This window comes from Somniosus microcephalus, chromosome 1 (genome assembly GCF_052327205.1).
Source record: "Somniosus microcephalus isolate GS21.2 chromosome 1, FLI_Smic_1.0, whole genome shotgun sequence".
Lineage (NCBI taxonomy): Eukaryota > Metazoa > Chordata > Chondrichthyes > Squaliformes > Somniosidae > Somniosus > Somniosus microcephalus.
Genome location: NC_140987.1, coordinates 399,706,634 through 399,728,525, shown reverse-complemented (window position 1 = coordinate 399,728,525; position 21,892 = coordinate 399,706,634). Strand labels below are relative to the sequence as shown.

Sequence of the window (21,892 nt, the reverse complement as noted above, 5' to 3'; positions counted from 1 at the left end):
TAGCCTATCTATATCCCTTTGGAGATTCTTTGGGCAGGATTTTCATTGTGCCGTGGAGTCAGGATTGGAGGCATGCAGGGGGTTAAAATCCTGAAATCAGGGGTCCCGACCCCTTCCCGCACCCAAACCCGCCTCCATGCCAGTTTCAAAGGAGGCGGGTACCCGCCCCGCACTGGGACCCACCTACCCAAGGCGGGAAGGGATTAGTGCCAATTAACTGCCTGTTAACAGGTAGTTAACAGGCAGTTTTTAGCCTAATCCCTATTTTGAAGGTTGAAGTCTGGGATTCCCGACAGCTCCAAACCACGCCAAGTTAGAGGAGGCGGGCTGTCGGGTTGAAGGACTTGGAGGGGTCGAGATATCAGTGTTCAGGTGAGTGATGTGTGCATGAGTGCAAAGGTAAGTGTGTTTGGTGTGTCTAAAGTGATTAAATAAGTTTTACATACCTTTTCAGCCTTCCTTCCTTTAGGTTCCGGGAGTCCCTCATCTCACCGGCACAGAAAGCAGAATGGCTGCGAAATGTCAAAATTGACAGCCTTCAGCTTTCTGTGCAGAAGAGATTTCTAACTGAGTCTGTGGAGAAGGACTCAGGTTAGAAGTAAGACTGTCAGTGTTTGACAGCTTCAAACAGCTGTGAAACACTGATATTTCATCTGTCAAAAGCTCTTAACAGATGAAATTTCAGTCTGTGACGTTACCTGTTGCCGGGTGGCCCTTAATTGGCCTGCTGAGCCCGCTGGTCGGGCTCAACAAGGTCAATCGAGTTAATATCGCGTGGATTGGCCGCATCTCGGTGGAGGCGGGACTACAACCCCGAAAGTTGTAGTCCCGCCTCCAACCCGACACCTGAGTTAAATTCCTGCCTTTTGTGTCCTCCACACAATTTGCTTTCCCACCTATCTTTGTATCATCAGCAAATTTGGCTACATTACACTTGGTTCCTTCATCCAAGTCATTAATATAGATTGTAAATAGTTGAGGCTCCAGCACTGATCCTTGAGGCATCCCATTAGTTACAGTTTGCCAACCTGAAAATGTCCCATTTATCCCGACTCTCTGTTTTCTGTTAGTTAGCCAATCCTCTATCCAATGCTAATATATTACCCCCAGATCCACACTACATAAACTCCAAAATCATATCTTGTACTAAGTTCACCTACACCTAACTGATCTCCACTGGTTCCCTGTCTCCCATCATATTAATTTTAAAATCCTTATTCTCAATGAAAGATCCTTCTATGGTCTTGTGCGAACCACCTCTGCAAGCCCCTCCAGCCTTATATCCCAGTCTTGTCCTTTAATTTAATTCAATTGCTCCCCCCACCCCGCACTCACTTATTTGTACTCATCGGTATCCATCTTGTGGTCTTGTGGTATCTCTTGACCTTCAAAAATATCTTCAAAAAGTACCTCTTTGACTACATCTTTGGTTACCTCCTGTAACCCTTGGGAGGTTTCACTATGTTAAAAGTACTATCTGCAAACATACGAAACGAAGGACAGGAAAATATTATCCAGTCCATCAACCTGCCCCACCCAGGCAGGGTGAGAGCTTGCAACTATACATTTTTGTATGGTCAGGGTCACTCTGTTGTACCTGTAAAAGTATAATTTTTTCCAAAAAAAAACAAGCATATTTGTAAAATACCTTCCCATTTAATTGTTAACTAATTTTTTTTAAAGATATTTTTAAATTGAGCCCCCAACATGCAATCTCTTGAGAGGAGAAGAAGACTGATGGATAAAAATTGGCCAGGACACCAGGGATAACTCCCCTGCTCTTCTTCGAAATAGTGCCATGGGATCTTTTACGTCCACCTGAGAGAGCAGATGGGGCCTCGGTTTAATGTCTCATCCGAGAGACGGCACCTCCGACAGTGCAGGACTCCCTCAGTACTGCACTGTAGCGTCAGCCTAGCTTTGTGTGCTCAAGTCCCTGGAGTTGAACCCACAACCTTCTGACTCAGAGGTGTGCTACCAACTGAGCCACAGCTGACACTGACACTGAGAGAGGAAAAACATAGGCTAATTGAGGAAAAACTGTAAGAGATTCCATTATGAATACCTAAGGCAAAGCCCCTGGAACCGACAGTATCCTATAAATCCTTCTAATCCCGCTAACCTGCAACTTACCCTCTATAACTGGAAATATTGTCCTCTCTCATGAACTTGTCCAGCTTTTGAAGGACTCCAGGAATCCATACTCACCATGTACTTGGATAATCTGTCCCAGAGGGCAACGACACTGTGGAAAAAGCATGCTTCCTGATATCTAACCTAATTCTTTGCCCAAGGATTTTATACAATGCCTCTACACCTACTATTCACCTTAAATAACCTAGCCAACCAGACTAAATCCAATCCTTTCACCGTTTTAATAATCTTAATCACATTTCCTGTAAGCCTGTGTTTCATTAATAAAAATAGCCCCAACACCTTGTGCCATCCTAATAACTAAAATCCCCAAAACTGGCTATCATTTTGGCTCCTCTCCTCTGTATCTTCTCCAGGGTCTTGATATCCTGGCATGTGTGGGCACCAAAACTTGACACCCTACTCCAAGTGTTCATCATAACACAGTGTTGGCCAATAGAAATTGGTAACTAGCCACAGGCGTGGCTACGGCGAAACCATCTTAGCCACATGCACTAATTTTAGTAGAAAACACCTGATACACAATATAGGTTCATTCCAATTGGTCAAGCTGACCACCATGAAAGTTCCCCATTCCATACAATGTTGCTAGTGTATCCATGGTGCTGAACTCCTGCCTGTTTACCAACACACCACTTTAGCAGATAACCCAAAAAACAGTGACCAAGGAAGTAAAACAGCAACAACAACAACTTGTATTTATATAGTACCTTTAATGTAGTAAAATGTCCCACGGCGCTTCACAGGAGTATTAAAAGACAAAAAATTTGACACCAAGCCACATAAGGAGAAATTAGGGCAGGTGACCAAAAGCTTGGTCGAAGAGGTAGGTTTTAAGGAGCATCTTAAAGGAGGAAAGAGAGGTAGTGAGGCGGAGAGGTTTAAGCAGGGAATTCCAGAGCTTAGGGCCGAGGCAACAGAAGGCACAGCCACCAATGGTTGAGCGATTATAATCAGGGATATTCAAGAAGGCAGAATTAGAGGAGCGTAGATATCTCGGGGGCTTGTGGGGCTGAAGGAGATTACAGAGATAGGGAGGGGCGAGGCCATGGAGGGATATGAAAACAAGGATGAGAATTTTGAAATTGAGGCGTTGCTTAACCGGAGACAATGGAGGTCCAGAACTGTATGTTGGACAAGCAGTCTGACAATTCAGAGACCGTGGAGGAGTCGAGAGAAGTGATAGTGAGGTAAAGCTGGGTGTCGTCAGCGTACATGTAGAAACTGATGCTGTGTTTTCAGACTATGCCACCAAGGGGCAGCTTGTAGATGAGAAATAGAAGGAGGCCAAAGCTAGATCCTTGGGGGGACACCAAAGTTAATGATGTGGGAGCGGGAAGAGAAGCCGTTGCAGGTGATTCTCTGGCTACAATTAGATAGATAAGAATGGAACCAGGCAAGAGCAGTCCCACCCAGCTGGACGACAGTGGAGAGGCATTGCAGAAGGATGGAGTGGTCAACCATGTCAAAGGCTGTAGACAAGTGAAACCAAGTCAAGCACACACAATGAAGAAACACTCAAGTGCTCTGCTTTTCATCTTACAATTTTACCAATAAACACACAAAAAGGTTAAAGTACATATGCATATGGTGTGCAAATATGAGCCTTGAGATCACATGCCCAATGATGGTGTCAGTCTTGTCTCAGTGGTAGCACTCTCACCGCTGTCAGAATGTCAAGGGTTCAATTTCCACTCCAGAGACTTGAACACATAATCTAGGCTGACACTTCAGTGCAGTACTGAGGGAGTGCTTCGCTGTTGAAGGTGCCATCTTTCAGGTGAGACATTAAACCAAGGCCCCATCTGCCCTCTCGTGGATGTAAAAGATCCCATGGCACTACTCAAAGAAGGGCAGGAGAGTTTTTCAACCAACATAACTAAAAAAACAATTATCTGGTCATTATCACATTGCTGTTTGTGGGACCTTGCTGTATGCAAATTGACTGCTGTATTTCTCTCCATCACAAAACTGACAACACTTTAAAAGTACTTAATTGGCTGTAAAGCGCTTTAAGGTGTCATGAAGTCATAACAGGTGCTATATAAATGCAAGTTCTTTCTTTTTCTTTACTCATTTTTTATTAATCAAAAATGCAATTAGCCACATCTGGATTCCCAAATAACCACGTGACTCATGGCTAACGCATTGGCCAACACTGCTGTAACAAAGCCTTGTACAACCTAAGTGTTGTATTCTTAGTTTTATATTGTACTGCCCTTGCAATACAATCTAAATCCCGAAAGTGCAAGTTTCAACCCAAGGTAGCCGTCTACAGGCCCAAGGTAAATGTGGCCTGAGGGGGTGGTTGCTCTGGCTGCCTGTCCGTGCCCGGGTGACCCTGGAGAAGGAGCAGGCGGTGTCCGCTGGTATGCTTGAAGCCTTCTCTGATTGGTGGGCACCACAGGGACTGGAGTGCATAGTCAATACAGAAAATAATACGATTTCATTTGTGAAGTTTCCTTTTTCTTTGGTATGATTTGGGTGTTTATTGTTTGTGCCCCACTAAAAAGGGGGCACTTTTGTTAGATTTCTTTTATTTGGGTTGGTGGCACTGGGACAACCCAGTGTCTCCTTAAGGGTTCGATTCGTCAACCAATCTGAGAATAAGGATATAAGCAATCTCTGATACAGTCTATAATACAAACTTTAATGGGTCTGGGATCGTGGCCGTTCGTCAAGATACTGCTCTCTTAATTGAAAGTGAGCGGAGGCTGGGTTTTGTGGAAAGTTGGGCGGACTGACAATGGTGGCCCCAGCTGGCTTGAAATGCGCCGCTCTTTGATTGCGCTTACGTCTTCCTAACGCAGGCGCAATACTAATGTCGTTAAAAAAAAACTAGAGCAGGGGCATATGGTGTTTCAGGCTAGTTGTCCTCTTTCAGGGTAAATATACCCCTCCCCAGCGCAGGCGGCGAACAGTAAAGTTGTTACCTGGGAGCCGGGTGTATGGACGGCGAGGTTGAGTTTTGCCATTGCGTCACTGCAGACACACATAAGCGACATCAGCGGGACCTGGCAACCAAACAGGAGACCCGAGTCACTGCCGCCCAGTCCAGCCATGGGCTTGTTAGAGAAACTGGCCGCTTGTCTGAGGCTGAGGCGCAAGGACGTGAATGTTCTTTGCTTGGGGCTGGACAACAGCGGGAAGAGCACCATCATCAACCGCTTGAAGCCTGCCAGTGTGAGTACGGAAGAGACGTCTCCCGCAAGCCTTGAACCCCCTCCTTAATATGTATTATAAATAATTACTGTCCCGTCCCATGGATGGGTAATTTATCCTTCCCCATAGATAATTACAACCTCCTTCTTGCATAACTAGCATTAGATTGAGTTTGGTGCAGTCTGACTGTGTCTGTTCCAATAAAATTTCAGGAATCCCCTTCGTCTGACAACCCAACACCTTTTCAGTTTAATGGCTGATATATTTAAATAAAAGGATCTGAGCATTCAGCCTTTCTCTCGCTTTTGTTCACAGTAATAACGGCACAGAAGGAGGCCATTCGGCCCATCGAGTCCGTGCTGGCTCTCTCTAGAGCAATCCAATCAGTCCCATTCTCCTGCTCTATCCCCGTAGCCCTGCAATTTTATTTCCCTCAAGTGCCTATCCAGTCTCCCCTTGAAAACATTGAGTGTCTCCGCTTCCACCACTTCCGTCGGCAGCGAGTTCCAGGTCCTCATCACTCGCTGTGTAAATTTTTTTTCCCTCACATCCCCTTGTATCTGTTGCCCAAAACTTTAAATTTGTGTGCCCTAGTCCTTGTACCATCAATTAGTGGGAACAGCATTTCCCCGTCTAGCTTATCCAAACTCGTCATAATCTTGTACACCTCTATCAAATCACCCGTCAACCTCCTTTGCTCTGAAAACAAATCCAGCTTCTCCAACCTGTCCTTGTAGCTAAGATCCCCCATCCCTGGAGACATTCTGGTAAATCTCCTCTGCACCCTTTCAATTGCCTTCACATCCTTCCTAAAGTGTGGTGACCAGAACTGGACGCAATACTCCAGTTGTGGCCTAACCAGCACTTTTATAAAGGTTCAGCATAACTTCTCTACTTTTGTACTCAATTCCTCTATTTATGAAGCCCAAAATCCCATATATATGCTTTGCCAACCACTCTCTCAATATGTGCTACCACCTTCAGGGACCTATGCACATTAACTCCCAGGCCCCTCCACACTCTTTAAAACTGTGCCATTAAGTGTATATTGCCTCTCCCTGTTCCTTCTGCCAAAATGCATCACCTCACACTTCTCTGTATTAAATTCCATCTGTCCATTCTGCTAGCCTTTCTATGTCCTGCTGCAGTCGATTGGACTCATTCTCATTGTTTGCCACACCCCCAATTTTGGTGTCATTGGCAAATTTAGAAATTCTAATCTGTATTCCAATATCCAGGTCATTTATTTATATATATTTTTTAAAAAGCAATGGCCCCAGCACTGACCCTTGGGGAACACCACTGTCTACCATCCTCCAGTCTGAAAAACAGCCATTTACCACAACTTGCTGTTTTCTGCCCTTAAGCCAATTCCTTATCCAAGCTGCCACTGACTCACCTATTCCATGAGCCTCAATTTTATTAACCAGCCTTCTATGTGGTACTTTGTCAAACGCTTTCCAAAAATCCATGTAATCAACATCCATTGCATTCCCTTCATCAATCCTCCCTGTTACTTCATCAAAAAATTCAATTAGATTAGTCAAACACGATCTGCCTTTTACAAATCTGTGTTGGCTCTCCTTAATTAGCTTAAACCTCTCCAAGTGCCCGTTAATTTTTTCCTTGATTATTGTTTCTACAACTTTACCCACCACTGATAAACTGACCGGCCTGTAGTTACTAGGATTGTCCTTACATCCTTTCTTGAACAATGGTGTCACATTTGCCACTTTCCAATCCTCAGGCATCTCCCCCACATCTAGGGAAGATTGAAAAATTATGGCAAGCCCTTCCGCTATCTCCTCCCCCAATTCCCTTAGCAACTTGGGATGCAAGCCATCTGGACCAGGCAACTTATCCACTCTAAGCATACCCAGCCTTTCTAGTACATCCTGTATCAATTTTCATCCCTTCCATTGCTTCTAACTTTTCCACTTCTACCGATATTTTGTCAGCATCCACCTCCTTAGTAAACACCGATACAAAGTACTCATTGAGTATTCTAGCCTTGCCCTGCGCCTCTAAACATATATCACCATCTTTGTCCCTGATAGGCCCCACCCCGTCTCTTACTACCCGCTTACTGTTTATATACCGGTAGAAGATTTTTGCGTTCCCTTTTATGTTAACCGCCATTCTACTCTCATATTCTCTCTTTGCCAATCTTATGTTCATCTTCACTTCCCCTCTCAACTTAGTGTCTTTGGTCTGGTTCTCCCTTGAAGAATTCACCTGACATTCATCATACACCTTTTTTTTTTGTTTCATCATCTTCTCAATCTCCCTCAACATCCAAGGAGCCCTTGCTTTGGTTCCCTTACCCTTCCCTCATGTTAGAATGTACCTAGCCTGTATTTGGAACATCTCCTCCTTAAAGATCACCCATTGTTCCATTACAGTTTTTCCTCTCAGTCTTTGGTTCCATTTTACCCTGGCTAGATCCATTTCCATCCCATTAAAGTTAGCCCTATTCCAGTTTAGAAGTTCCACTCTAGATTGTTCCTTGTTCCTCTTCATTGCTAATCTAAATCTTATGATACGATGATCACTCGTACCCAAGTGTTCTCCCACAGACACTTGGTCGACCTGGCCCACCTCATTCCCCAGCACCAGATCCAGCAATGCCTCCTTCCTAGTTGGGCCAAGTACATACTGGTCAAGGAAATTCTCTTGAACATATTTCAGAAATTCCTCCCCCTCCTTTCCCTTTACCCTAGCATTATCCCAGTCGATATTTGGGTAATTAAAGTCCCCCAATATCACCACTCTATAGCTCTTGCATGTCTCTGCGATTTCCCTGCAGATTTGCTCCTCTACCTCCCTCTCACTATTTGGAGGCCTGTAGAATACCCTCAATAGTGTGATCATACCCTTTTTGCTCCTCAACTCTAACCAAATGGATTCTGTCCTTGTCCCCTCAAGAACATCCTTCCTTTCCAACACTACAATGTCTTCCTTAATCAGCACTGCCACCCCACCTCCATTTTTTCCTTCCCTATCTTTTCTGAACACCTTGTACCCTTGAATATTAAGTACCCAGTCCTCACCGTTTTTAAGCCACGTTTCCGTTATTGCCACAACATCATATTGCCACACGACTAATAGTGCTTGTAGCTCACCAACCTTATTCACTGTACATGCATTCTAAACCAATTTTTGAATTTTTCGTAATCTTTCTTAGTCTGCTCCTATCTAATATGGTACTACTTCTGCCTCTAGTACTATTTCTTCTCTAGTACTATCCAACACACTCTTTTATGCACCTTATTACTCTTTTCTACTCCTATATGCTGGTGCCCATCCCCCTGCCAAGCTAGTTTAAACCCTCCCTAGCAGCAAACCTCCCCGCGGGAATATTGGTCCCGGCTCTGTTGGGGTGTAACCCATCCGGCTTGTACAGGTCCCACCTTCCCCAGAAATGGTCCGAATGCCTCAGGAATCTAAAACCCTCCCTCCTGCACCATCTCTCCAGTCACACATTCATCTGTTCTATCCTCCTATTCCTGTACTCACTAGCACGTGGTACTGGGAGTAATCTGGAGATTACTACCTTTTGAGGTCCTGTCTTTTAATCTCTTTCCCAGCTCCCTATAGTCTGCCTGCAGGATCTCATCCCTCTTTCTGCCTATGTCGTTGGTACCAATATGGACAACGACATCTGGCTGTTCATTCTCCCCCTTCAGAGTGTCCTGACATCCTTGACCTTGGCACCAGGGAGGCAACATACCATCCTGGAGTCACGTCTGCATCCACAGAAACGCCTATCTGTTCCCCTAACCAAAGAATCCCCTATCACTGTTGCTCTTCCATTCTTCTTCCTCCCTGCCACCTATGGTGCCGTGGCCTTAGCTCTGGCTGCTTTCCCCAGAGGAACCATCACCTCCACCTTTTTCCAGAACTGTAAATCGGTTAGCGAGCGAGATGCACTCTGGGGATTCCTGCCCTACCTGCCTGGTCCTCCTCCTCTGTCTGGCGGACACCCATTTCCTCTCTGCCTGCACATTCTGAGGCTGCGGGGTGACCACTTCTAGAAACGTGCTTTCCAAGTATTTCTCAGCCTCGCGGATGCACTGTCGTGACTCCAGCTGCCGCTCAAGCTCGAGTTGCTGCAGTTGGCGACACTTCCTGCACACGTGGTCGTCCAGGTCGTAAGAAGCTGGTATGAGGCGCGAGTTGGCTAGGATGGATTGGGGAGCATTACTTAAAGGGTTGACGGTGGATAGGCAATGGCAAACTTTTAAAGATCGCATGAATGAACGACAGAATTTGTTCATCCCTGTTTGGCATAAAAATAAAAGAAAAAAGGTGACTCAACCATGGCTAACAAGGGAAATTAGGGATTGAATCAGATCCAAGGAGAGGACATATAAATTGGCCAGAAAAAGCAGCAAACATGAGGATTGGGAGCAGTTTAGGATTCAGCAAAGGAGGACAAAGGGATTAATTAAGAGGGGGAAAATAGAGTATGAGAGTAAGCTTTCAGGGAACATAAAAACTGACTGTAAAAGCTTCTATAGATATGTGAAGAGAAAAAGATAGGTGAAGTCAAGCGTTGGTCCCTTGCAGTCAGAATCAGGGGAATTTATAACGGGGAACAAAGAAATGGAAGGCCAATTAAATACATACTTTGGTTCTGTCTTCACAAAGGAGGACACAAATAACCCCCCAGAGATGTCGGGGAACATAGGGTCTAATGAGAGGGAGGAATTGAATGAAATCAGTATTTGTAGAGAAATGGTATTAGGGAAATTGATGGGATTGAAGGCCGATAAATCCCCAGGGCCTGATAACCTACATCCTAGGGTACTTAAGGAAGTGGTCCTAAAAATAGTAGATGCATTGCTGGTCGTCTTCCAAAATTCTATAGACTCTTGAACAGTTCCCATGGATTGGAGGGTAGCTAATGTAACCCCACCATTTAAAAAAGGTGGTAGAGAGAAAACAGGGAATTATAGCCCAGTAAGCCTGACATCGGTAGTAAGAAAATGCTAGAGTCCATTACAAAAGATGTAATAGAGCATTTGGAAAACAGTGACAGGATCGGACAAAGTCAACATGGATTTACAAAAGGTAAATCATGCTTGACTAATCTACTGGAATTTTTTGAGGATGTAACTGGTAGAATAGATAAGGGAGTACCAGTGGATGTGGTGTATTTGGACTTTCAGAAGGCTTGCGATAAGGTCCCACATAAGAGATGCGTGCAAAGTTAAAGCACATGGGATTGGGAGTAAGGTACTGACTTGAATAGAGAACTGGTTGGCAGACAGGAAGCAAAGAGTTGGAATAAACAAATCTTTTTCCGAGTGGCAGGCAGTGACTAGTGGGGTACTGCAGGGATCGGTGCTAGGACCCCAGCTATTCACAATATATATTAATGATCTAGACGAGGGAACTAGATGTAATATCTCCAAGTTTGCAGACAACACAAAGCTGGGTGGGCGTGTGTGCTGTGAGGAGGATGCAGAGAAACTCTAGTATAATTTGGACAGGTTGGGTAATTGGGCAGATGCAGTATAATGTGGATAAATGCGAGGTTATCCACTTTGGTGGCAATAACAGGAAGGCAGATTATTATCTGAATGGCAATAGATTGGGAAAAGGGGAAGCGCAACGAGACCTGGGTGTCTTTGTGCACCAGTCGCTGAAGGTAAGTATGCAGGTGCAGCAGCCGGTTAAGAAGGCAAATGGTATGTTGGCCTTCATAGCGAGAGGATTCGAGTACAGGAACAAGGATGTCTTGCTGCAGTTGTACAGGGCCTTGGTGAGACCACACCTTGAGTATTGTGTGCAGTTTTGGTCGCCTTATCTGAGGAAGGATGTTCTTGCCATGGAGGGAGTGCAGCGAAGATTCACCAAACTGATATCTGGGATGGCAGGAATGACATATGAAGAGCGATTGGGTCGATTAGGCTTATATTCGCTAGAGTTTAGAAGAATGAGAGGGGATCTCATTGAAACTTATGAAATTCTAACAGGATTAGACAGACTAGATGCAGGAAGGATGTTCCCAATGGCGGGGGAGTCCAGAACCAGAGGTCACAGTCCAAGGCTAAGGGGTAAGCCATTCAGGACTGAGATGAGGAGGAATTTCTTCACCCAGAGAGTGGTGAACCTGTGGAATTCTCTACCACAGAAGGCAGTTGAGGCCAATTCATTAAATATATTCAAGAAGGAGTTAGATATGCTTCTTAAGGCTAAAGGGATCAAGGGATATGGGCAGAATGCAGGGACAGGGTACTGAATTTGGATGATCAGCCATGATCTCATTAAATGGCAGAACAGGCTCGAGGGGCCGAATGGCCGACTGCTGCTCCTATCTTCTATGTTTCTATGTAAGCGTCCAGGATTTCCCACATGGCACAGGATGTGCAAATCATGGGATTGAGCTGCCCTGCCATGCCTCTATTTACCAGACTTAAAGTATTCTGCTGCTCTGGCTCTCCGCTCCCGTGCTGTTTAAAGTACTCTGCCGCTCTGGCTCTCATCTCTTTTTAAAGTAAAAAAACAATTGCCTGGCCATACATTGACAGACAGGTACCAAAATGTTCCCAATTTTTTCATCAAGTCCATTGTAGAGCAGTTATGAAGAAACCCGAGCAGTCTTGGAAACCCACTATCTGTATCCACACCCTCTTCCTATCTGGGGTCCCAATTCCCCCTGCTGCTTCTTGTCTAGTGATCTACTAGCCATTGTAATGGTTTCCTTCCCTTCCAGCCTCTCGATTATCCAGACGAACCGCACCCCCTTCTCTCAATGTTGGGAACCCTGCTCCAATAGTCTGGGAAGTTTCCCCTGCTGCCTGCTTAGATAATTAGCAATCAGATTTCCACAGTAGCCACTGCCTCTGGGGCATGATGGAAAGAAATGTAACTGATTATCCACTGGGTGGAGTCTGACAGTTGGAGGGTGCCTATGGAGGACAGGCTTTGAGAGCCTAGAGCAGTTAGTGGCTCCAAGGTAGGCTATCTTGCTTCTGGGAAGGGCAGAGGAGTGGGACTAACTGGGAGTCGGCACAGGCTCGATGGGCCGCATGGCCTTCTTCCGTGCTGTAACCATGCTATGAATCTATGATTCTATGTTCCCACACCTAATTCAGAACTCTCAATGGGAAACATTTAAAATGGTGTTCAACAGAGTCCAGGAAAAATATATTCTGCTAAAATCAAGAATAAGCTAAACATTAATGAGATAGCAGAGGCATTACTACACATATTTAATAATTCATTGGAAAAGGTGCAGTGCCAGAGGACTGGCGGATAGCTAACATAATACCTATATTTAAGAAGGGAGATGGAACATGTCCAGGGAACCATAGACCAGTCAGCTTAACATCGATGGTAGGAAAAATAATGGAATCCCTACTAAAGGAGAAAATAGAAGAACATCTAGAAACGAAAAATATAAATGAATAGTGAAAAGGGAACCTCATTGAATTTTTTGAAGAGCTAACAGAGAATAGACAAGGGTAATGCAGTAGATGTAATTTATCTAGATTTTCAAAAGGCCTTAGATAAGCAACCACATAATAGACTAATGACGAAAGTCAGAGAATGCAGAGTCGGTGGACATGTAGCAGAATGGATAGCTAGCTGGCTTCAAGACAGAAAGCAGCAAGTGGGGTAAAGGGTAGCTATTCACAGTGGCAGAAGATGGGTAGTGGTGTTTCACAAGGATTCAGTGCTGGGACCACTGTTGTTCACAATTTATATTAACGATTTAGACTTTAGAATCAAAAACACAATTTCTAAATTTGCAGATGACACCAAATTGGGGGGGATAGTTAATACTGAGGAGGACTGCAACAAATTACAGGGGGACATTAATAAACTTGCAGAATGGGCATATAATTGGCAAATGAATTTCAACACAGATAAATGTGAGGTATTACATTTTGGTAAGAAGAATAGGGAGGTCACATATTACTTGGAGGGTGTGAGTCTGGGTGGGGTAGAGGAGAAAAGGGATCTAGGAGTACAAATACACAAATCACTAAAAGTAGCGACACAGGTTAACAAGGCCATAAAAAAGGCAAACCAGGCACTAGGGTTTATTTCTAGAGAGATAGATTTGAAAAGTAGTGAAGTTATGCTAAACTTGTATCAAACCTTGGTTAGACCACACGGAGTACTGCGTACAGTTCTGGTCACCATGTTATAAAAAGGTTATAGAGGCACTGGAGAGGGTACAGAGAAGATTTACAAGGATGATACCAGAAATGCAAGGGTATACCTATCAGGAAAGAATGAACAGGCTGGGTCTCTTTCGCTTGAAAAAAGAAGGCTGAAGGGTAACCTAATTGAGGTCTTGAAAATTATGAAAGGTTTTGATATAGATACAGAGAGAGTGTTTCCACTTGTGGGGAAGATCATAACTAGAGGCCATCAATATAAGATAGTCACCAAGAAATCAAATAGGGAATTCAGAAGAAACTTCTTTACCCAGAGAGTGGTGAGAATGTGAAACTTGCTACCACAGGGGGTAGTTGAGGCAAATAGTATAGATGCATTTAAGGGGAGGCTAGATAAGCATATCAGGGAGAACGGAATAGAGGGTTATGCTGACAGAGTTAGATGAGGAAAGATGGGAGGAGGATCGAGTGGAGCATAAATGCCGGCATGGACTGGTTGGGCCGAATGGCCTATTTTTGTGCCGTATATCCTTCGTCTCTTGTGCTCTCTCATTCTCTTTTTTTTGCTTTCTGTTTCTCTCGGTTGGCTCTTTCTGTCTGCCTCTCTTTCTCACACGCTCCTTTTGGATTTTCGGTCTGCCTCTGTCACCCTCCCCGATAAGAGAGTACAGCTAAGATTTACTGAGATGAGGATCATGACTGTGGGCGCGTGCAAGGGTGCAAGGATCTGGATGAATCCTGTGGAGAATTGTAAAAGCCGGGAGGGGTAATCATGGTGTCTGGCAGTAGTAGGAAAGGGTCTTCTAGGAGTGGGAAATGGATGTTAGGGTATAGTAGCACTGAGAGAAAAGCTTTTGATATAATGTTGCTTTAAAAAGTGGGTGGGTTTCCAGATGCTTGTAGCAGTAAAATAGCAGAGATCCTCTTCACAGACCTGTAGCTCCCACTTGTAGCACTAAGATGCATCTGTAGGAATCGTCAGATCCCTAGCTGAAATACTGAGGTCGAGTCAGTCCGATAATTAAACGAAGTTTAATGTAAACTAAAGAACAAACAATCAACAGGTCTTTTCTTAAGGCTGGCTTCACGAGGTCTGACCTGGGAACCTCCCAGCCTGACGTCATGACGTTATCACGTTTCCCGCCGTTCGGGACGTGATGACGTCATCGCGCTGGTTCTGGAACTTACCGAGAACGGGTTATTTACAAACAGTAAACAAACATAGGTGCTGTAGCACTCTGTTAAAGGCAGTTATATAGTCATACAGGAGTCCCTTGGTGGCTTTGCCACATGCGCCCCCCCCCCCCCCCCCCCAGAAGTGTCTTTAACCACAAAAGTCAATCGCAGAGGAGGTCGGACAAGCCTGTTCGAACGACTCCGATATTCCCGGAGTGGAATGGGCTGGGCAGACGATGAGCTGGCCTGCGGAACAGTCTGGTCAGGTGTGGCGGCAGCGGGCAGCCGCCCACGACGCGGTGGCTGCGCTGCCTCGACCGGTTGGCCGAGGTCCAGGTGTGCGGCCTTGAGGCGGTCCACGGAAATGTGGTCAGGCTTGCCCCCGATGTCCACTAAAAAACTCTTGGCACCCGCCTGCAGTACCTGGAAAGGGCCTGTATATGGAGGTGTGAGAGGACTACGGTGGGCGTCATGCCTGACAAAAACTAATTTAGCCTGCAGAAGCTCCGGCGGAACGTGTGACGCGGGCAAACCGTGACGTGACGTCGGAATTGGCCTAAAAGATTGAGCTGCGTCCCGGTGGGCCTCCAGTTGTTCGGCTGCCGACTAAGGTCGCGTTGGTGACGGAAGAAACTCGCCTGGCACCCGGAGTGGCTGTCCATAAACCAGCTTGGCGGCCGATGCCTGCAGGTCCTCTTTGGGCGCTGTGCGTAACCCGAGCATCACCCAAGGCAGCCTGTCTATCCATGCGGCCCCCTGGAGGCTGGCCCGCAGCGACGCCTTCAAGGACCGATGAAAGCGCTCACATAGTCCATTTGCCTGCGGATGGTAAGCCGTGGTCCGATGGAGCTTGGTGCCCAAACCCAAGGCTACGGCATTCCACAGTGCAGACGAGAATTGCGGCCCACGGTCCGACGAAATATCAGACAGAACGCCGAAACGTGCAACCCAGGAGGAAAGAAAAGCCCGGGCAACACCCGCGGAGGTGGTGGACGTCAAAGTAATGGCCTCCTGGTGGTACGGTCGACAATAGTCGAGATGTGTGAAACCCTGTGACGGCGGTAGTGGGCCAACGAGGTCGACATGGACGTGATCGAAATGCCGCTCCGGTACTTTTTGAAAACGGCTACGGGAGCTTTGACGTGCCGCTGCACCTTAGCCCGCTGGCACACACGACGCAGGTGTTGGCCCAGTCGCGGACATCCTTACGCATCCCTCTCCAGACGAACTTGGACGCCAGTAGTTTTTGTGAAGCCCTCACGCCAGGGTGCGCAAGCTCGTGGATGGCATCGAAAACGTTCCTACGCCAGGACAGCGGAATGATCGGGCGGGGGTCCCCCAAGGAGACGTCTCAGAGCAAGGAGGTGCCGGCCGAGTGGAAAAGCATATCCGCTGGCTGAAGGCAGGAGGATTCGGTACGGAAAGCTAGCGTATCCGGATCAGCCGCTTGGTCAGCAGCCATGAGTGAATAATTGAGTCCCAGTTGGACGGCCTGGACCGTCGCACGCGAGAGGCAATTGGCGACCACGTTGTCCTTGCCGGCCACGTGCCGGATGTCGGTGGTGAACTCAGAAATAAAGGTGAGCTGTCGTTGCTGTCGAGCCGACCGCGGCTCAGCCGTCTTGGCCATGGCAAACGTCAGGGGCTTGTGATCCACAAACGCGGTGAATTGACGTCCTCCAACAGAAAACGAAAATGGCGGATGGCCAGAAACAACGCCAGCAACTCCGTCGAACGTGCTGTAGCTGCGTTCGTTACGACGCAATTGGCGACTAAAAAACGCCAGCGGTTGCCACGTCCCGTCGACCCATTGCTCCTGCACGGCGCCTACGGTGTAGTCCGAAGCGTCAGTCGTAAGCGCGATGGTGGCACCAGGCAGCGGGTGCGCCAACATCGTTGCGTTTGCGAGAGCATCTTTCGTGTCCACAAAAGCGCAATCCATCTCTGGTGTCCAGACCATAGGTTCCTTCCCCGGTTTCCCTCTTGAGTGCCTCATAGAGTGGCCGCATAAGCTGCGCGGCCCGGGGAACAAACCGATGGTAAAAAATTACCATACTGAGGAACTACTGGAGCACTTTAACGGATTGCGGGCGTGGAAAAGCAGCCATCGCCTCCACCTTCGACCGAAGTGGCACTGCTCCTTCTGCAGTGATGCGGTGGCCCAAAAAGTCGATCTGTCGCAGCCCGAATTGGCATTTGGCCAGGTTAATTATGAGGCCATGCTGACGGAGGCGGCGAAAAAGGAGGCGCAGGTGGCTGAGATGTTCCTCTTTCGAAGTACTGGTGACCAGGATGTCATCGAGATACACAAACAGGAACTTAAGATCCCGCAGCACTGAATCCATAAGGCGCTGGAACGCCTGCGCCGCATTCTTGAGCCCGAACAGCATTCGGAGGAATTCAAACAGTCCGAACGGGGTAATGACCGCCGTCTTCTGGATGTCCTGGGGGTGGACGGGCACTTGATGGTACCCCCGGACGAGGTCGATTTTGGAAAAAAACGAATTGCCCGCCAAATGTGCGGAGAAATCTTGGATGTATGGTATTGGGTACCGGTCGGGTGTCGTGACCTCATTGAGGCGCCGATAATCGCCGCAGGGCCGCCAACCACCGCCGGCCTTAGGGACGATATGAAGTGGCGAAGACCAGGGACTATCCGACCAGCGAACAATCCCCAGCCGCTCCATGGTGGCGAACTCCGCCTTCGCGGCCTCGAGTTTACTGGGTTCCAGCCGCCGAGCCTGGGCATAGACCGGAGGGCTGATCATCGCGATGTGGTGCTCCACACCATGTTTAGCGGTCGTTGCCGAGAAGGTGGGCCGAGTTAGATCCGGAAATTCCCCGAGAAGGCGGGCGAAGTCGTCGGGCGCCGGCACGGTGCAGGAAACCGTGTGAGTCGTGCCTAAGCCCCGAAAGCACGGGATGGAGGCAAACGTGGCGGCGTAAATCAACCAATAGGCCATTGGCACAGAAGAAGTCAGCGCCGAGGATTGCCTGTGCGATTTGGGCGGTGATAAACTCCCATAGGAAACGTTGCCCGCCGAAACGCACCTGGATCCGCCGCTTCCCGAACGTACGAATAGCACTGCCGTTGGCGGCCTGGGGTGGAGAACCGCGCCTCCCGGCCCTGACTTGGAGGAGCGAAGCGGGGAGGATGCTGCACTGGGCGCCCGTGTCACACAAAAACCACCAGCCCGAAATGGAGTTGGTGATATAAAGTAATTTCCCGGAATCTCCAACCGCCATCGTAGATGCGAAACCGACCTCGGGGTCGTTCTTCCGTTCACGCAGTTGGTGCTGTTGCTTTCTCGTTGCATTAGGCACGAAACTACAGGGAGGACGGCAGCATCTGGCTTTTGGGCCGAAACGGGCGTGATAGTAACAGAGACCGGATGATGGAGGCGCCAAGGCGGGGTTCTTCGGGGCGGGACGCTTTGAGGTGGCGCAGTCCTGCTGCATCACCGCATAAATAGTGTCGGCTTTGGCCGTGAGCGCTACACTGTCCGTAGCCTTTGACCTGGCGAGGGCTGCTTGCACCTGCTCGGGTAGCTGGCTCAGGAACAGTTCCCGGAACAGAAAACACTGCGGCTCAGAACCAAGGAGCGTGAGCATCTGGCTCATCAACTCAGACGGCTTGGCGTCGCCTAACCCGGGCAGTGTGAGTAAACGTCGCACGCGCTCCGCTTTCGTGAGGCCGAAAACCTGCGTTAGTCACGCCTTAAGCGTATCATACTTGTTATCCACGGGCGGGTTTTCCAGCAGGCTGCTGATCCTCGAAGCCGTCGAGCTGTCCAGTGCGGAGATCACGTAAAGATAACGGGTCTGATCCAGCACGATGTTCCGAAGTTGGAACTGAGCCTCCGCTTGGACGAACCAGGAGGCCGCCTGTTGTTCCCAATATTGAGGGAGCTTCAAGGTCACTGCATTAACATCCATCGTGCTGCATCGTGCTTTCTCCGCGAAAATCGTCCGCGAAGCTTCGGGGTCACCACTGTAGGAATCGTCAGATCCCTAGCTGAAATCCTGAGGTCGAGTCAGTCCGATAATTAAACGTAGTTTAATGTAAACTAAAGAACAAACAATGGAATGCAGGAGAAACAATCAACAGGTCTTTTCTTAAGGCTGGCTTCACGAGGTCTGACCTGGGAACCTCCCAGCCTGACGTCATGACGTCCTCACATTTCCCGCCGTTCAGGACGTCACGTGACCAACGTGATGACGTCATCGCGCTGGTTCTGGAACTTACCGAGAACGGGTTATTTACAAACAGTAAACAAACATAGGTGCTGTAGCACTCTGTTAAAGGCAGTTATATAGTCATATACAGGAGTCCCTTGGTGGCTTTGCCACACATCTACAATTCTGGGACTTGATTTAATTGCTTCTAAGCGTGCCAGTGTTTCCCTAACTGGCCAGTTGTTGCTGCCCCTTTTCTCGTGCAGTTACCCGTTTTGCTTTGACTTGAGCTTTCATAGAGATTGTATATTTAAAAAAAAAAATACTTTTCAATGTATTTAAAGTTCTGCTATTCATTTTTCTCTCCTTACCATATTAGGAGATTATGTCACTGCTTTTTAAAAAAATTCATTTTCAGGATGTTGGCATCACTGGTAAGGCTGGCATTTATTGCCCATCCTTAGTTGCCATTGAGAAGGTGGTGGTAAGTCGCCGACTTGAACCGCTGCAGTCCATGTGGTGAAGGTACTCGCACATTGCTGTAAGATTGGGAGTTCCAGAATTTTGACCCAGTGACCATGAAGGAACAGTGCTATATGTCCAAGTCAGGATGGTGTGTGACTTGGAGGGGAACTTGGAGGTGATGGTGTTCCCATGTAGAAGCCTTGGCAAGCTGCTGCAGTACATCCTGTAGATAGCAGCCAGGGTACATCAGTGATGGAGGGACTTAATGTTTAAGGTGGTGAATGAGCTGCTGATCAACACCATCCAGAATAAAGCAGTCCGCTTGATCATCGTGTGCTGTTGAATCTGGACCCATCCAGGCAAGTGGAAAGTATTCCATTACACTCCTGACTTGTGCCTTGTAGATGGTGGAGAGGCTTTGGAGAGTTAGAAGGTGAGCCACTCTCTGCAGAATACCCAGTCTCTGACCTGCTCTAATAGCCATGGCATTTAAGTGGCTGGTCCAGTTGAGTTTCTGGTCAATTGCGACCCCCCAGGATGTTGATGGTGGGGGATTTGGCAATGGTAATGCCATTGAATGTCATGGGGAGGTGGTTAGACTCTCTCTTGTTGGAGATGATCGTTGCTTGGCACTTGTGTGGTTTCAGTGTTACTTGCCACTTATCAGCCCAAGTCTGGATGTTGCCCAGATCTTGCTGCATGTGGACATAGACTGCTTCATTATCGGAGGAAATGCGAATGAAGCTGAGCACTGCAACCTTCAACGAACAGGCGCACTTTTGACCTGATGATGGAGTGAAATTATTGATGAAGCAGCTGGAGATAGTTGGGCCTAGAATGCTGCCATGTGGAACTCTTGCAGCAATGTCCTGGGGCTGAGATAATTAGCCTCCAACAACCATCTTCCTTTCTGCTAGATATGACTCCAGCCACTGGAGAGTTTTCCCCATGATCTCCATTAATTTCAGTTTTACCAGGGCTCTTTGGTGCCACAATGGGTCAAATGCTGCCTTGATGTCAAGGGCAGTCACTCTTGGCTCACCTCTGGAAGTCAGCTCTTCTGCCCATGCTTGGACCAAGGCTGAAATGAGGTCTAGAGCTAAATGGTCCTGGCGGAACCCAATACGTTAGGCATGAGCCACATGATATAGCTGATTGCATTTGTGATTGGTAAATAAAAAATGAGTAATAGCATTTGGCATGTAATCTCGATACTCATTTGCAAGGTATATGCATATGTACTGTAACCTTTTTGTGGTTTAGTTGGTAAAATGAAAAGCAGAGTGTGCGAGTGTCTTTTGATTGTTGTGTGCGCTTTACTTCCTTGTTTATTGCTTATTGGCTGTGTGCTAAAATTGTGTGTAACACAAGTGGAAACGCTAGACTTCATACCATCGAAACACCAGCAACATTGTACGGAATAGGGAGCTGTCATCGTGGTCAGCTTGACCAATCAGAATAACTGCTCCAGACCAGCAGAAGAAAGAGGTACAAACAGCTCCAACAGGGCACATCATGGCAAAGGACAAGCAGCACCCAACCACGTTATGGATGGAGAGCTGGGCAGGTCTGGTGTAAATGTCAACGTTCTTAACAATCATACAAAATCACAATATTGCGGATGCTGGAAATTTGACATGCACCAGAGACTTTAAAAAGAGCCCTACCTAAATCTGTACCCATCTTTCCATGTTTGAACGCCTCCAATAAGATTTCTGCCCCTGCAACAGCACTGAAACAACCCTTATCAAAGGCACAAATGACAGTGTATGTGACTGTGACCATGGTAAACTATCCCTCCTCATTCTTCTCAATCTGTCTGCAGCCTTTGACATGGTTGATTAAACTATCCTCCTCCAGCACCTCCTTTGTTCAGTTGGGTGGGACTGCTCTCACCTGGTTCCATTCCTATCTATCCAGTCATAGCCAGAGAATCACCTGCAATGGCTTCTCTTCCTGCTCCTGCACCATTATGCCTGTAATCCCCCAAGGATCTATCCTTTGCTCCCTTCTATTTCTCATCCACATGCTGCCCCTCGGTGACATCATCTGAAAACACAACGTTGGGTTCCACACGTACGCTGACGATACCCAGCTCTACCTCACCACCACCTCTCTCGACCCCTCCACCGCCTGTTTGTCATGATGCTTGTCCGACATCCAGTATTGGACAAGCATAAATTTCCTCCAATTAAATATTGCAAAGAACTAAGCCATTGTCTTTGGTCCCTGCCACGAACACCATTCCCTAGCCACCAACTCCAAACCTTTCCCTGGCCACTGACTGAAGCTGAACCATACTATTTTCAACCTTGGCATCCTATTTGCTCCTGAGCTGAGCTTCTGACCAATGTTCCCAACGCAGCTGCCGGTTGGTCCTGTGCAGCCCGAGACTGGCGTTTCAAATGTGAAAATTTGCGCATGTACGAAACTTTGAATGGGCTGTGCAGCCCGTTAAAGTGACCATGCACCCAAGGTGAACATTGCTTCTGACACCATATCCTCTCCATCACCAAGTCTGCCTACTTCCACCTCCGTGATGTCGCCGGTCTCCACCCCTGCCTCAGCTCATCTGGTGCTGAAACCCTCATCCATGCCTTTGTTACCTCTAGACTTGACCATTC

The 21,892-nt window shown here is 47.4% G+C and overlaps 1 protein-coding gene across 3 annotated transcripts in view; it reads left to right on the top strand.

Moving 5' to 3' along the window:
• The first annotated feature begins 5,201 nt into the window (after window positions 1-5,201).
• LOC147125139 (ADP-ribosylation factor-like protein 6) overlaps window positions 5,202-21,892 on the top strand; it is a 52,382-nt gene continuing 35,691 nt past the window's right edge. For all 3 annotated transcript variants that reach the window (XM_085997942.1, XM_085997933.1, XM_085997950.1), the window contains exon 1: window positions 5,202-5,337. In XM_085997942.1, the coding sequence (XP_085854068.1) occupies window positions 5,215-5,337 (123 nt within the window). In that variant the 5' untranslated portion in view covers window positions 5,202-5,214. The remainder of the gene's footprint in view (window positions 5,338-21,892) is intronic.